Source organism: Argopecten irradians, chromosome 3, assembly GCF_041381155.1.
Source record: "Argopecten irradians isolate NY chromosome 3, Ai_NY, whole genome shotgun sequence".
In the NCBI taxonomy this organism is placed as follows: Eukaryota; Metazoa; Mollusca; class Bivalvia; order Pectinida; family Pectinidae; genus Argopecten; species Argopecten irradians.
In genome coordinates, this window is record NC_091136.1 from 53128582 (window position 1) to 53140821 (window position 12240).

At 42.4% G+C, this 12240-nt stretch overlaps 1 protein-coding gene across 1 annotated transcript in view; it reads left to right on the plus strand.

Annotated features, from left to right (window-relative positions):
* LOC138319030 (uncharacterized) overlaps positions 1-9217 on the plus strand; it is a 35202-nt gene extending 25985 nt beyond the window's left edge. Inside the window, exons 7-9 of the mRNA XM_069261911.1 lie at positions 6783-6971; positions 7338-7485; positions 7859-9217. Coding sequence (XP_069118012.1) covers positions 6783-6971; positions 7338-7485; positions 7859-7902 — 381 coding nt within the window. The 3' untranslated portion in view covers positions 7903-9217. The remainder of the gene's footprint in view (positions 1-6782; positions 6972-7337; positions 7486-7858) is intronic.
* The last annotated feature ends 3023 nt before the right edge of the window (positions 9218-12240 follow it).

Below are 12240 nucleotides of genomic sequence, written 5' to 3' on the forward strand. Positions count from 1 at the left end.
TTTAGTTTCCCTAATTATGCGTAATTTTACATGCTTGGTTTCTCTGTGCATATGACTTACACTTCAAGTTTTGCTAACATTGTTACAACACACGATCTATGGCGATTATACAAGAAAAACTCCCGTCACGGTCTATTCAGTGAACAGACAGAACGGTTTCCTCGCATTTTTGTGCCGTCGCCATGTTGGATACGGGTAACTGCAGAACGTTAGCCTAATCCGGTCTCCCCTGGGCTTTTCGACCGATGCGAAGCATAAACTCAACGATAAAAGCAGAAGCCTTTTTTTACTGCATTTCACATATCATACGTAAAACCATGAAAAATAATTTAAGCACCGTCTGAAAACGTCGAGAAAGTTTAAATTGCCCGTTTACGTCATCAGGTGTTTATCCAGCAATGAACACGGTCTGAAAAGACACACAAAGTAAATTAGATCTAGACAATGATAATTGGTGACATACTGACACATACATGGACACATACATGATCAACTATAACATATAATCCTCTATCCCCCCCAAGTCCTTGGCGGTTAAGTATCGCTGATAACAGTACTATTGGCAAAGAGACTGATATACAATGATCACTAACATGTCAGACTACTTGTCTTAGTGAACATAAAATGAACATCAAGTCAGTAAAAAGTACAACACAAATGTCCTGCGTAGTAGAATGTCAAATCATCAAGACATATCATAGGCAAAGTGTTTCTAAAAAATACTGCTGAGTCAATATCAGATCATCTGACCACAATATTGAACCAATCATTATCAACAGGAACACTATCAGGCGACTGGAAGAATGTTCTAGTCTCTTCCATTTATAAGAAAGGGGACAAAAGCGAGGCAGGAAATTATAGACCAGTTTCATTAACGTCAGTAATATGTAAAGTTCTAGAATCCATCATAAGAGAACATATAACTAAATTAATGAGGATAAATAACTACTTCTCGGATAAGCAATATGGTTTTATATCAGGGCGATCAACATCTTTACAGCTACTTGAAGTATTCGATAAATGGACTGAAGCTATGGATAAAAGACACGTAATAATTTGTATTTATATGGATTACCAGAATCCTTTCGATACGGTTCCTCATAACAGATTAATCAACAAACTACATTCTTATACTTTTTCCAATCAAATAATCTCTTGGATTTCGTTATTCAGGAGTTCCAAAAGGTTCTGTACTAGGCCCTTTAATGTTTGTTATTTACGTGAATGACCTCCCTGAAACAGTAGACTCGGATATGTACTTATTTGCCGATGACACTAAAATATTTCGAATAATTGAAAGTAATCAAGATAGCCTAGATCTTCAGAAAGACGTTGACACTATGTGTAAGTGGAACGACACTTGGCTGCTAAAAATGCACCCTGGAAAGTGTAAGCATACGAGGATAGGCAGGAGACGTAGCAAGAACCACAATGAAACTGAACAATTTTATCATCTCAACGGAAACAACATGCAGAAAACCATCCAGGAAAAAGACATGGGAGTAACTATAGACTCGGAATTAACTTTTGATGAACACATATTCTATGTTCGCACTTCTCAGAAGAACTTTCCAGATTATCTATAAAGAGTTATTTGATCCCAGCTTGATTATGCCAGTCCTGTGTGGGCACCACATCTAATCTAAAAAACATATTGAAAAAATAGGGGATGTTCAAAGAAGAGCAACTAGATGTTTCCCAGAAATGAAAAACATGACCTACCAAGACAGGTTGAAGAAACTAAATTTACCAACGCTAGCCTTCAGGAGAATCAGGAGAGATATGATCGAACTATATAAGATGACAAGTCATTTCGAGATATAATAAATCTTATCTGAAGTGCCACGCCGGTATTGTTGTTGTACGACCAGATTTACGGACTGGTTTGAGTGATGGAGTCTGTGGTATAGGTATAGGACTAGGGGGCACTGTGAGCGGAGTTTGGTTACGATTGTTCTTTGGACTTGATGGAGAGTTGAATTCTAGATGACGACGACTTTGGGTATCCCGTGTTACGGACCGCGGAGTATCGTCATTTACATCAGGCGATGAACGAAATAAATGTTCCTCATTTCTAGTAACCGTCGGTGTAAAAGGAGTAGGACTCGCAATTGTGTTCTTACTAAAAGCTTTCCCTTTCAGCAATTGTAGTTTCTTGAACATTTGAGGTAGGTAGCGATACACGATGGGGAAGGCGAATGACAATGTCTTTATCGATCGTCAGACGCGCTGGAGGGGTAATAACAGGGATGTATTTTCGAAGGAATTCCCTGTTGCGCAGGGTGACACGTCCAGACCCATCAACCCAAACAACATATTGGTCGAATTGGCAAACCTTTTGAGGGGATGGGATCTGACTTTTTTGGATACGCACATGATCTCCAACTACCAGTGGCGAAAGACGTTTAGTATGTTCAAACCAACGTTCGCTATCGCGTATGTCGGTTCTTAACGCTTCTTCGCGGGCTGCTAGGCTTTCCATCCATGTGTTATGTGGAATGTACCGACCTAGTGGTATAGGGATGAAGTCCCGTATAGGATGACCGAACACGCACAAAGCAGGGGAAAGTTTTGTGTCCCTGTCAGGTGTATTACGATACTGGAGAATAACACGTTGAAACGCATCAGTGTCAAGATCTCCACTGGTGCTTGTATTGCCGATGATCAATCGCTTCACTGTTTTGACTCCCACTTCAGCGCGACAGTTATTATGGGGAAAGGCGACTGATGATAGTCGATGGTGAACGCCCCAGTTTTCGAGGAACTTGGGACCTCCATCTGAGGTTAGTTCATCTGGAATGGCAAAAGTAACAAATGTCCTTCGGAGGCTTTCTATCAAGTTGCTAGAACCATCGGAAACTTTCTCCACTATTGGCCAGTTAGAATAACGATCGACGATTACGAGATAAGTACATCCCATGTAATGAAAGTTGTCCGCGCATACACATTGGAACGGATAGTCAGGCGTGGTCAAAGGCATTGGTGGTGCACTCGGGTTGGACTGGGCGATACGATTGCAGTGATTACATGATGCCCGAACCAACGCAATAGCAGGTGTGATCCCAGACCAGAATATTGAAGCCTCAGCTCTTTAAGTCATAGATGTAACCCCCTGATGTGCTGAATGTAGAGAAGCCAATATTTTCTGTCGAAGTGATGGTGGAATGACTATTCTCTCCTTGTAAAGAACCACACCATCTACTGTATGAAGGTCGTCACGGAGTGTGAAATATTCCTGTAGTGACTTCGGAAGTTCATGCCGAGTGTTCGGCATACCGGATTCTATCAACGTGAGTAACGCCTGCATATTGTCATCGCTTATGGTGGCTGTTATGACACGATCCCATGTTCCCAGAGTCGGCCATAGCCTGTATAGGCATGGTGCGGGTATCACGTTGTAGCTTGAAACCTAAAGCCGCATAGTCTTCATGTGTAACACGAGCCTCGACATTCACGAATGGTTGTGGTTGTGATCGTTTTTTCACCCAGGACTTAGTCAGTTCATCGTAGTTGTGATGGTCAATACGGATAGAACGTTCCATGCCGGACTCGCTAACGGTACAATGCTAGTCCTGAGCAGTACACAGAGCGTCAAATAATGCACTTCCAGAAATCGCGCCTCGATCAGATGGTTTTGGATTATCCTTACTTCTGCACACTATTTCAAAATGATGTTGTCGAAGACAATGCTCACACGGGTGCATACGCTGTACATTCGGTTTTGCGAATTCGAGCAGGAAAAAGCTTCTCCTTCAACTGGTGCGTAGCGCATTTTAGCGGCGTGCGTGAACCGACTTCCGACAAGTGTTACTTCCCATCCATTGCGACAGCACAGGGGACTCTCATTGGTACACGCACAGTGTTTTTGTAGCAACCAAAAACCTATTCCAATCCGTCGCGAGGCACGTTGGTTTACTTGGATCGAAATTTCGAACACCCATTTCAATTTCGTTTGCGATGACGATTTTAGATTCCTCGAATATTCGTTGAAGATCTTCAGTCCACTTGAATGGTTGATCAGGCTTGAGTTAATCACGAAATGGATGCATGTTCTCGGCCATGCTGAAGGCGTATGATACCTGATTGACTAGTCCGAACCATGATCGCACATCTGTGATATTCTTCGGCGTAGGGAAGTCCAAGATAGCACGTAAATATTTCTGTGATGATCGAACACTATCGCTGGTGATTTCAAATCCCGCAAATTCTACAGTGCCCTCTGCGAATAGGAACTTCTCAGAATTGAGGGTTATCCCGTTACGGCCGCATATATGTCAAGCCACTGTACAGCCTGAAAGAAGCCCTCCTCAACAGTGTCGGACCACAAGAGCACATCGTCGACACACTTGGTTTTGTTAGGGATATCCGAGACAAGTTCGTCATAACGTCTAGAATACCCATCGCCTGATGCGATGTAGCCTTGGGGCGCAGTTCCGTAGCGGTACCTTCCTCAAGGTGTGATGAATGTAGTCAGGTGTCTGTCCTCCTCGCGAATTGGTACACTGTGATAACCGTTCCAAGCATCAAATAATGTCTTCTTCTTTCCGTATGGAATAGATGGCCCTTGGTGGAATAGTGAAGGAGTGTGGTGAGTCTCGCGAGTGGCGTGTGCGTCCAGGGTTGGAAATCCACGGTGCGTCGAGGTGTATCGTTCTTTTTCGCACAAACAACCATTCTATGGGCACCAAGTGACAGGTTCAGCAATCGGTACGGGTTCGAGAACCCCAAGACGGACGTCCTGATCTAATCCAGCCTTCACTGCATCTTGCCAGTGAATCGGAACGGGTACAGATGTGTGATGGGCAACCGGTTTCGCGCCAGGATCTACCATGCGATTCATGGGTGGTCCGTTCATTAGAGATAAGGTCTGATGTTCACACGTATTGAATGTGCTCGACTTGTAATACTCGAGGATGTGATCTTTTAGCCGGCCGACATTGTCCGTTGTAGCTGGGAAAGGAAGTTTCGTCGGAGGCGGTGGAGGTTGTTCACGTGTAGGACAATCGCATGGTGCATGCTGGCAGTTAACGGGAGACGAAGTAGCATTGATGTATGCAGAGGTGTCTTGAGTGCCAACATGCGGAAAGGATTCTGGAATGATACCTAAGACGACGCAGGCTTCGCGACTGAGGAAGAGCTTGTCTGTTGAGTCTGTAACGTAAGTCATTTGTCTCGTCTCATTGATATTGCCTGCCTTGACTTCGGACGCCAAACCAAGAATTGTTGCTCCGAGAATTTTGATGCCGCTGTATGTAACAGTGTACATCTGCATTGTTACCGGTATGAGTTCAGATTCGCGTGAACCAAGACGGCGGATGACTTTGAGGCCAGCTAGGCAACTCTGGCATCCAGTGTAGGCCATAGCCTGTATAGGCATGGTGCGGGTATCACGTTGTAGCTTGAAACCTAAAGCCGCATATTCTTCACGTGTAACACGAGCCTCGACATTCACGAATGGTTGTGGTTGTGATCGTTTTTTCACCCAGGACTTTGTCAGTTCATCGTAGTTGTGATGGTCAATACGGATAGAACGTTCCATGCCGGACTCGCTAACAGTACAATGGTAGTCCTGAGCAGTACACAGAGCGTCAAATAATGCACTTCCAGAAATCGCGCCTCGATCAGATGGTTTTGGATTATCCTTACTTCTGCACACAATTTCAAAATGATATTGTCGAAGACAATGCTCACACATGTGTCCATACGCTGTACACTCGGTTTTGCGAATTCGAGCAGGGGCCGATTTGCCGTGACCCATCTTTCCTTAATACGCACATGGATCTGTCCTGTTAGATGTATCCTTTGGTGTTGATCTGTCAAACTTGCCTCTTCTGTATAAACTGTTGCCAGCCTCAACCGGGTGGGAGTCGGATTATCTAGAAGCAGAACGTTTACCGGCTTCCTTAGCCTCTACGAATCGGAATACTTCCTCGAGATTCATGTCCTGATTCTTGTGTCCGAGCAGATCGAGCTGTATTGACGTCGTTCTCACATCCAGGACATTTCATTACAAATTTGCAGACACCGGTTTGGCCTTTAAGACAGGCACCATAGCTTCGGACGCTTTCGTCGTGATCCTGTTGCATGTTATGTAACGCTACTCTTGCGACCATTGTGTTTTCCTCGCGCACTGCTAGCTTTTTAATGGCGGTGAAAACCTCTTCAACAGGTTTGTCCGCGAGACTACTACCAGCAGATTGAATTAAATCCTTGCGGAGTGGTTCGTCACAACATTCAAGTAGTTGAACTACTTTATCGCTATTACCGTTATTTTCGTGGCACTAACGTTATCAGACCAGCGGGATTCAAAGCAGGCCCACTCTTCATTAGTTCCTGCGGCGCTGAGCGTTGGTCGTTTGACTTTCTCAACTTGTGCTGCTTGTCGCGAGTTGTGTACAGCGGAGTGAGCCGTGATGAGTGTCGCGACGATAGTGGCGTTCAGGTCCTTCGTGACAAAGTCGCAGTCGGGGATAGGACAGGCAACAGCTGGCATTGTGGCAATGTGGTAGGATGAAATGTAGAGATCTCACCGTGTTCATAAATGGGACTCAGGTCCGTTTACGTCATAAGGTGTTTAGACACACAAAGTAAATTAGATCTAGACAATGATATTTGGTGACATACTGACACAAACAAGGACACATACATGATCAACTATTACATATAATCCTCTATATTTAAAGTCGCGTCGACACGCCATATTGGTAACAATAACAATGATGGAGTGTGTATACATTATCTTGGTTAATTCATTCCTTAATTTCTATCATATTTTTTTCTAGGACATGTCCGTGGACAGAGCAGATTTTACCTTCGCTGACACGTGCCAGGAAACTGATAGCCCTATCCCTAGGTTTGGCGAGGCTGCGGCCTGCTCGTTTGACTACGAATGGCGAGATTATAGGCAATGCCCTGCTCCAGGTTTCTTTATCATCAATACCGAGGGTACTGGATTGAAGGTTCGCTCAGACGTAAGTATTCATCATTGATGTATAGTGTAGATCATGTTAAACAAAAGGTGTAACCCAACATTCTTTGTATCAAAATTGTAAAATTGTAATAAAAACGTCGAGGTACGAGATAGAAATCACTTTCATATTTGTGATCCTGATGGTAAAATAGATCACATTTGAAAAAAAGTCTTCGAATTTTTACTTTAATTTTCAACATACGTTAATCTCCAGGAATCGTAAAATTAAGTAGACGGAAAAGTTGGTTTGGTGACGATAATTGTCGACAAAGTCATCGAAACGTCGCGCACGAAATATTTACATGTTGTGTATTGAATACGAATATATGAAGTAGACTTTGTCTTATGTGTACTTACCTTTGTTTAGTGTACTTGGTCTGACAATGGTGCCTATGGGGTAAGGCTGGAGCCTATCGTCTGGTCTTCTGATGGCCTGAAAATAGAGACCACTTTTGATGGTTGGTGTGCTGCACTCAACCCTGAGGCAATATATCTGGAGTACAGCTCTTTGTCCGGTAAGTTGTAAATATTTTAGATGATGTAAACACTTACACCGATATCAACAGAGTCCCGTTTTGCTATATCAAATTCAATACGACGGAGCAATTTGTTATATCAAATTCAATACGACGGAGCATTTTGTTATATCAAATTCAATAAGACGCAGTATTTTGTTTCATTAAATTCAATACGACGGAGCATGGTGTTATATCAAACTCAATACGACGGAGCATTATGTTATATCAAATTCAATAAGACGCAGCATTTCGTTATATCAAATTCAATAAGACGCAGCATTTCGTTATATCAAATTCAATACGACAGAGCATTTCGTTATATCAAACTCCTGAAGACGGAGCTTTACACTTGCACTTTGTCTTTTTTCAGATATCCGCGGGACACCAACTACAGCGATCTGTCCACCGACTTAACCATACTAAACAAATACATAACAACTACAGCGATCTGTTCATACTAAACAAGTTGGAAATGTTTTGAAAAACTTAAATGACAATGCGATTCCAGAGTTACCTTTAGACCATTTTCAAAACGTTGATTCTGTTCGGGGACATAGACAGCAACACTTGTCCAGACACGTTGTGCATTGAAATCTAGATACAATGTGATTGGAGTGATATGTTTTATTTTCATTTATCTATTTGCAATGAATCTAACTATACTATTGATTTTAATGTTTGATTTGATCAGCATTAACTTGGTAGTCAAAATATTGTATCTTCTTAATTTTCAAAGTCAGTATCAAAATACAAAACTCTTGAAAAGAGCATTTTTAACGCGATATTAACAGAATAGATTTATGTTAACTTTCTATCAAATATTTTTGACGTTCATTTGAAGAAAATTTGTCTTTTAAATAAATATTAAAATCGCATTGAGAGCCAAAGATTAATGCCATAATAATGAAGACATGTGGACCATTATGAATGAAAACAGTACCCTACAAAGTGAATAAATAAAACTAAGTTCTTCTCTATAACTACAAGACCAATGAAATATAATTGTGTACACAAAGGTCAGATGTGGCATTTTGTTTACCATGTTTCTATTTTAATTTAATCCCACTATCAATAGAATTTATTTGGGTATGGGACAAAAGAAAATCGTGTGTAAAGTATATAGTCTAGAAAATCTTAAAGGGCCACTACCTTTCCGAAACGGCTTTTAATTTTTAAAATAGGAATGTAAAACGAGATCAATAATTTTGTAGAGTCGCAGAAGTTATTAACTATACGTTTACTAGCACACTTATCATCACCTTCAGAACTGTTTTATTAGAATAAATAAAATGTTAATTTTCATAACGCGGGTCGTTTTATGTTTCCCGCCGTCGTCCTAAATGCCGCGCGGTAGTTGACTATCACTGCGCCAGACAGCAAAACAGCGAAATGAATCTCCACTGTTATCGTACATTAGACAGGAAATCTTGCATATGTTTGGTGTTGTAACCTCATCTTAAGCCATCGATATATATTTTCTTTTGTTATTAATGCTTTTAAGAAACCTTTAAATTTTGCTCCGGAAAGGTAGTGGGCCTTTAAAATGACTTCCAACGTATCACCATCATCACTGACCAGCTCAAGGCACCAACAATCTATAACCATACCTCTAATCCAAAAGAAACAGAACGATTTCTCATATCACACAGTAGTAGACCAATTTTGTTCAAATGACGTTGACCTTCATTCAGGTTAAGCTCCCACCATGGCATTCTTGATATTCAAGGGGTAACTATCACTGCTTGAAGGAAGGCTCCTGTTATTAGTCAATATGGTTCTTCTGAACTGCCTTCGGTTTTGCTACGAAATATTCTATTGGTGGATATAACGACAGTGATAGTAGCTCCTGTAATATAGAGAATACCATTCTGGTTGTTGCATTTTTAGCAGCTTAGAGTTCTTTAACCTACTTATACTAAGCAACCATTCCATTGGCCGTACATGTATAAAACTTTAAATGGCGATCGCGGAGCTGTTATGAGTCTTGGCTGAGTGATGAAATTGCCATACCCAACCTTTTCCCAACGCATCTTAAATTGTTCAGCAGTTTGGAAGGCAGTAGACTTCGCTATGTAAGGCAGCAAGTCGTGCGGCGAGACAAAGCTTTTTGATGAAGTCTACAGCCATGCATAATCTTTGTCAAATTCAGTCCATAAAATAATTTGTTTTGAGGCTTTCATTTGCACCTCATGTTTCATTGTAAATCGTTCCATTATGTTTTCCCTTTTTACTTTCCGTCCTTCTGTCCCCAGGTCAGCCAGTACTTGTAACAACACTATCATGTGGCCGTAAGGTTATTTTCGTTTTACAAGATCAATCCCATCAAGAGTTTCTGTGCGTTGCGATTCGGTCAACTCCTCAGTGATTTACTGTTGTTTGGGTTAGCTTTATGTGTCTAATAGAAACAGTTTCTTAGTTAAAATCTGGATATCTCTTCTGATAGTTTTCAGCAATATTGAAAGACACACAAACAGATTGGTGGAATAACTAGATGAAGCCAAATGAATCCCTTATGTTTCTGCATCATCCCTGAAGTGCAGTTGTGTGCAAAGATATCAAGAAACAAGAGGCCCAGAGGGCCTGTATCGCTCACCTGGTTTGTAATGCCAAGTAATGTTCTGAATACAGGTTCATTGTTTCTTTTCTGAAGGAATTTTAATATTAACCTCTAAATTCCCTATTGGGCCCCACCCCTCCTGCCCCCAGGGGGTCAGAGCCAAAATTTATACAAGTTCTGTTCCCCTTCCCCCAAGGATGTTTATGGCCAAATTTGGTTACAATCCATGCAGAACTCTTGGACAAGTAGAGATTTATAGGATTTACCTATAATTCCCCTATTGGGCCCCACCCCTCCTGCCCCCAGGGGGTCAGAGCCAAAATTTACACAAGTTCTGTTCCCCTTCCCCCAAGGATGTTTGTGGCCAAATTTGGCTACAATCCATGTAGAACTCTATGACTAGTAGCGATTTAAAGGATTTACCTCTATTTCCCCTATTGGGCCCCGCCCCTCCTGCCTCGGGAGGTCAGAGCCAAAATTTATATAAGTTCTGTTCCCCTTTACCCAAGAATGTTTGTGGCCAAATTTGGTTACAATCCATGCAGAACTCTTGGACAAGTAGAGATTTATAGGATTTACCTATAATTCCCCTATTGGGCCCCACCCCTCCTGCCCCCAGGGGGTCAGAGCCAAAATTTACACAAGTTCTGTTCCCCTTCCCCCAAGGATGTTTGTGGCCAAATTTGGCTACAATCCATGTAGAACTCTATGACTAGAAGCGATTTAAAGGATTTACCTCTATTTCCCCTATTGGGCCCCGCCCCTCCTGCCTCGGAGGTCAGAGCCAAAATTTATATAAGTTCTGTTCCCCTTCCCCCAAGAATGTTTGTGGCCAAATTTGGTTACAATTCATGTTGAACTCTATGACTAGTAGCTATTTAAAGGATTTACCTCTATTTCCCCTATTGGGCCCCGCCCCTCCTGCCCCCGGGGGACCAGAGCCAAAATGTATACAAGTTCTGTTCCCTTCCCCCAAGGATGTTTGTGGCCAAATTTGGTTACATTCCATTCAGAACTCTATGACTAGTAGCAATTTACAGGATTACCTCTATTTCCCCTAATGGGCCCCGCCCCTCCTGTCCCTGGGGGATCAGAGCCAAAATTTATACAAGTTCTGTTCCCCTTCCCCCAAGGATGTTTGTGGCTAATTTTGGTTACAATCCATGCAGAACTCTAGGACAAGTAGCGATTTAAAGGATTTACCTCTATTTCCCCTATTTGGTTCCATTCCATGCAGAACTCTATGACTAGTAGCGATTTAAAGGATTTACCTCTATTTCCCCTATTGGGCTCCACCCCTCCAGCCCCCGGGGGCCAGAGCCAAAATTTATACAAGTTCTGTTCCCCTTCCCCAAAGGATGTTTGTGGCCAAATTTGGCTACAATCCATGTAGAACTCTATGACTAGTAGCGATTTAAAGGATTTACCTCTATTTCCCCTATTGGGCCCCGCCCCTCCTGCCTCGGGAGGTCAGAGCCAAAATTTATATAAGTTCTGTTCCCCTTCCCCCAAGAATGTTTGTGGCCAAATTTGGTTACAATTCATGTTGAACTCTATGACTAGTAGCTATTTAAAGGATTTACCTCTATTTCCCCTATTGGGCCCCGCCCCTCCTGCCCCCGGGGGACCAGAGCCAAAATGTATAAAAGTTCTGTTCCCCTTCCCCCAAGGATGTTTGTGGCCAAATTTGGTTACATTCCATTCAGAACTCTATGACTAGTAGCAATTTACAGGATTACCTCTATTTCCCCTAATGGGCCCCGCCCCTCCTGTCCCTGGGGGATTAGAGCCAAAATTTATAAAAGTTCTGTTCCCCTTCCCCCAAGGATGTTTGTGGCTAATTTTGGTTACAATCCATGCAGAACTCTAAGACAAGTAGAGATTTAAAGGATTTACCTCTATTTCCCCTATTTGGTTACAGTCCATGCAGAACTCAAGGACAAGTAGCGATTTATAGGATTTACCTCTATTTCCCCTATTGGGCCCCGCCCCTCCTGCCCCCGGGGGGTCAGAGCCAAAATTCATACAAGTTCTGTTCCCCTTCCCCCAAGGATGTTTGTGGCCAAATTTGGTTACAATCCATGCAGAACTCTAGGACAAGTAGCGATTTATAGGATTTACCTCTATTTCCCCTATTGGGCCCCGCCCCTCCTGCCCCCGGGGGGTCAGAGCCAAAATTTATACAAGTTCTGTTC